The 3,687-nt window shown below is 40.6% G+C and overlaps 1 protein-coding gene across 1 annotated transcript; it reads right to left on the reverse strand.

Annotated features, from left to right (window-relative positions):
- Window positions 1-254: 254 nt before the first annotated feature.
- LOC127240523 (uncharacterized) lies at window positions 255-2,119 on the reverse strand. The gene is made up of 5 exons (XM_051259242.1): window positions 1,439-2,119; window positions 1,254-1,335; window positions 1,074-1,159; window positions 757-953; window positions 255-648 (listed from the first exon to the last, which is right to left on the reverse strand). The coding sequence occupies exons 1-5, from the start codon at window positions 2,117-2,119 to the stop codon at window positions 255-257; spliced, it is 1,440 nt and encodes a 479-aa protein (XP_051115199.1).
- Window positions 2,120-3,687: the final 1,568 nt, after the last annotated feature.

The following is a 3,687-nucleotide window of genomic DNA, read 5'->3' on the forward strand; positions in this document are numbered from 1 at the left end:
TAGCTTAGAAGACCTTATTGATGAAGACCCAGAAGTAATCCCTAATCACTGGAATGATGATTCTGACTCAGGAGAAAGCAACCCTCGGCACGATTCAACATCTGAAGATGAATGAACCCTTATTAGGTTCGAACCCTTGGCAAATGGGTTCTGAAAACTTACTGTTTCATGCTTTCTTGTAACCTGAAAAGGCAGGAAAATACCTCTTCAGATATCTAGCATTAATACACCATGTACCCTTTTACCTTCTTGATTTATAAAATATAGGCACCATTTCCAATTTCTTTTTGAACTATGAATAGTCCCTCCCAATTCGGAGACCACTTTCCTAATTGATCGACCTTCTTGTAAGTTATCAGAATAGTCTTCCAAATCAAGTCTCCTTCTTTGAATATTCTGTAAAAGATCTTCTTTCCATAGGTCTTGGCCCTGACCTCATTTTGCTTTACAATCTGATCAATTGCATGAAGTTGGTTGACATCCAGACTTTCCAACTGCTGTAACATCATTTGTTGATACTCTTCAGTAAATTCATCATTAGTAAAACTTGTGCGTCCAGATGAAACTTGCACTTCGGCTGGCAACACAGCATCTTGTCCAAAACTTAGTTGATATGGTGAAAACCTTGTGGCAGAACTTCTGTTATTCCTATGTGCCCATAAGGCTCGAGATAATAACAAATGCCATTTCCTTGGGTTCCCCTCGATTGTTTTCTTGATAATCTCAATAATAATCTTGTTAGCTCCTTCCGCCTGCCCATTAGCTTGAGGATAATAAGGCGAGGAATTATTCAACCGAATGCCAAATTCTGCCAAGAAACTCACAAATTTCTCCCCAGTAAAGACCAGACCTTGGTCGGTTGTTAATGAATAAGGTATACCATATCTATAGATGATCTGATTCAGCATAAAATCAATAACCTCCTTCTGATCCACGCTTTTCAAAGCAACTGCCTACACCCATTTGGTAAAATAGTCTGTTGCAACCAAGATAAAACAATGGTTCTTGGATGAGGGAGGATGGATTTTTCCAATGATATCCATAGCCCAAGATTTAAAGGGCCATGGTTTTACCATATCTTGTAACTCTGTGACTGGCGAATGAATTAATTGTCCATGCCTCTGACATTCTTGACAGCCCTTGGCAAATTGTATGCAATCTTAAAAAATCTTTGGCCAAAAGAAACTTAACCTATGTATGGCCCATCTCATGTTCAGACCTGCTCGATGAGCTCCACACACTCCACTGTGTACCTCTGTCATCACCTCCAAAGCCTGTTTGGGACCCAAACACTTCAAAAGCAATTGTCCGAATGTCTTTTATATAACACTCCTTCTACCAATTGAAATCGCAAAGCTTTCAATCGAATTCCAATTGGTACATTTGCTCATGGATTTTGCAAATACATGACAAATTCTGTCCTCCATTTGGTTCCTACGTCAGTCTGCCAGATGATTCCTTCTTCAGTCCTCCGGTCGGCTCCTACTCCAGTCTGCCAGACGGTTCCTTCTTCAATCCTCCAGTCGGCTTCTGTTTCAAACTCAGAGCCGACCTCAGTGCAAATATCTTTCAAAATTCCCTTGCAAGATTTTTGAGCTAAATCATCTGCAAACTGATTCTCCTCTTTAGAAACGAACTCGATTATCACTTCGGAGATCTTTGATAACAAACGACCTACCAAATCCCTGTACCACCGAAGGTGGGGATAATTGCAAACATATTTTGTGTTTACCTGGTTAATCACCAATTGAGAGTCCCCTTTTATAATAACCGACTGAACTTTTCTGGCTATCAAGGCTTCCAATCTCAAGATCAAAGCTTCATATTCTGCTGAATTATGGGTCATATCTTCCAATTGAAGCTGCAAATTGACCTTTTGGCCGTCTGGACCTTCCAATAGGACCCCTGCAGCAGATCTGTTTCCTGAGGTAGAACCATCAAAGAACATTAACCAATTTCGGGTCCTTACATAAGGTATACACCCGGTCGTTTGCTCTTCACAACCTGTGAAGCCTGCCAAAAAATTTGCCACTGCTTGGCCTTTGACCGCCCTCAAGGGAAAATGATACAAATCGAAGTGAGCTAATTTAATGGCCCACTTCATGAGTCTGCCTTGCATTGTAGGCCTTTGCAAAATTAACTTGATGAGATCAAACTTTGAAAAAACCTCAACTCTCCTAGGCAGCATATAATGTTCAAGCTTGGTGCATGCAAACACCAATGAATATCACATCTTCTCTGGCATTGTATAATTCAATTCTGGTCATGTGAGAGTTTTGCTCAAATAATAAATTGCCCTTTCCTTTCCATCATCTCCATCTTGAGCTAACAAGCAACTTACCACTTCATGAGTATTTGCCAAATAAAGTTTGAGGGTCCGACCTTCCTTGGGAGGCATCAACACAGGTGGTTGAGTTAATGCCTGCTTTATAGCTTCCAAAGCCATCTGTTGGTCTGGCCCCCACTCAAAGGGGTTTCCTCATGCCTTCAATAATTTAGTGATTGGCCTGACCTTGCCAGCCGTATTGGAAATGAACCGCCTGAGATAGTTCACTTTCCCCAACAGACTTTGAATCTCTTTAACCGTCTGAGGTGGTCGGCTGGTAAGAATTGCTTTGGCTTTGTTAGCATCGATCTCGATACCCCTCTCATGAACCAAGAACCCCAAAAAACTCCCAGTTGTTATACCGAAAGCACACTTAGTTGAGTTCATTTTCAGTTTGTATCTCTTCATCCGACTGAAAGCATCCTCAAGATCCTTCAAATGTTCCTCAAAACTAGTAGACTTGACAATAACATCATCAATGTAAACTTCTATAGACTTACCAATGAGATTATGAAAAATTGCATTCATGGCCCTCTGATAAGTCGCCCCAGCATTTTTCAAGCCAAAAGGCATAACTGTCCATTCATAAATGCCTAATGCTCCTGGACACCTAAATGCTGTCTTGTGAATATCTTCTTCTGCCAGAAAGATTTGGTTATATCCTGCATAACCATCCATCAAATTGAGAATCCTGTGCCCTAAGAATTGCTTTGGCTTTGTTAGCATCGATCTCGATACCCCTCTCATGAACCAAGAACCCCAAAAAAATCCCAGTTGTTATACCGAAAGCACACTTAGTTGGGTTCATTTTCAATTTGTATATCTTCATCCGATTGAAAGCATCCTCAAGATCCTTCAAATGTTCCTCAAAACTAGAAGACTTGACAATAACATCATCAATGTAGACTTCTATAGACTTACGAATGAGGTCATGAAAAATTGCATTCATGGCCCTCTGATAAGTCGCCCCAACATTTTTCAAGCCAAAAGGCATAACTGTCCATTCATAAATGCCTAATGCTCCTGGACACCTAAATGTTGTCTTGTGAATATCTTCTTCTGCCAGAAAGATTTGGTTATATCCTGCATAACCATCCATCAAACTGAGAATCTTGTGTCCTGTTGCTGAGTCAATTAACATGTCGGCCATAGGCATCACATACTCGTCTTTAGGCGTAGCCATGTTAAGATCTCTGAAATCAATGCATATTCTGATTATACCATTTTTCTTAACCACTGGTACAATGTTGGCCAACCAGTCTGTATAACGGCAAGGTCGGATGAAACCACTTTAAGAAGCTTCTGAATCTCTTCTTTAATCTGAGGCATCAGGTCAGGACTCATACGTCTTGGAAATTGCT

This window comes from Andrographis paniculata, unplaced genomic scaffold (genome assembly GCF_009805555.1).
Source record: "Andrographis paniculata isolate CXL003 unplaced genomic scaffold, ASM980555v1 Contig79END, whole genome shotgun sequence".
NCBI classification, from domain to species: Eukaryota; Viridiplantae; Streptophyta; class Magnoliopsida; order Lamiales; family Acanthaceae; genus Andrographis; species Andrographis paniculata.

Bases quoted from the DNA above. Each gene is read 5' to 3' on its own strand.
- LOC127240523 (XM_051259242.1), bottom strand. From the start codon at position 2,119: ATGCAAGGCAGACTCATGAAGTGGGCCATTAAATTAGCTCACTTCGAT. The intron at 954-1,073 runs GTAAAACCATGG...AAATGGGTGTAG, and splicing joins TCACAGAGTTACAAGATATG to GCAGTTGCTTTGAAAAGCGT. The intron at 649-756 runs GCAGGCGGAAGG...ATGGGCACATAG, and splicing joins TATTATCCTCAAGCTAATGG to GAATAACAGAAGTTCTGCCA.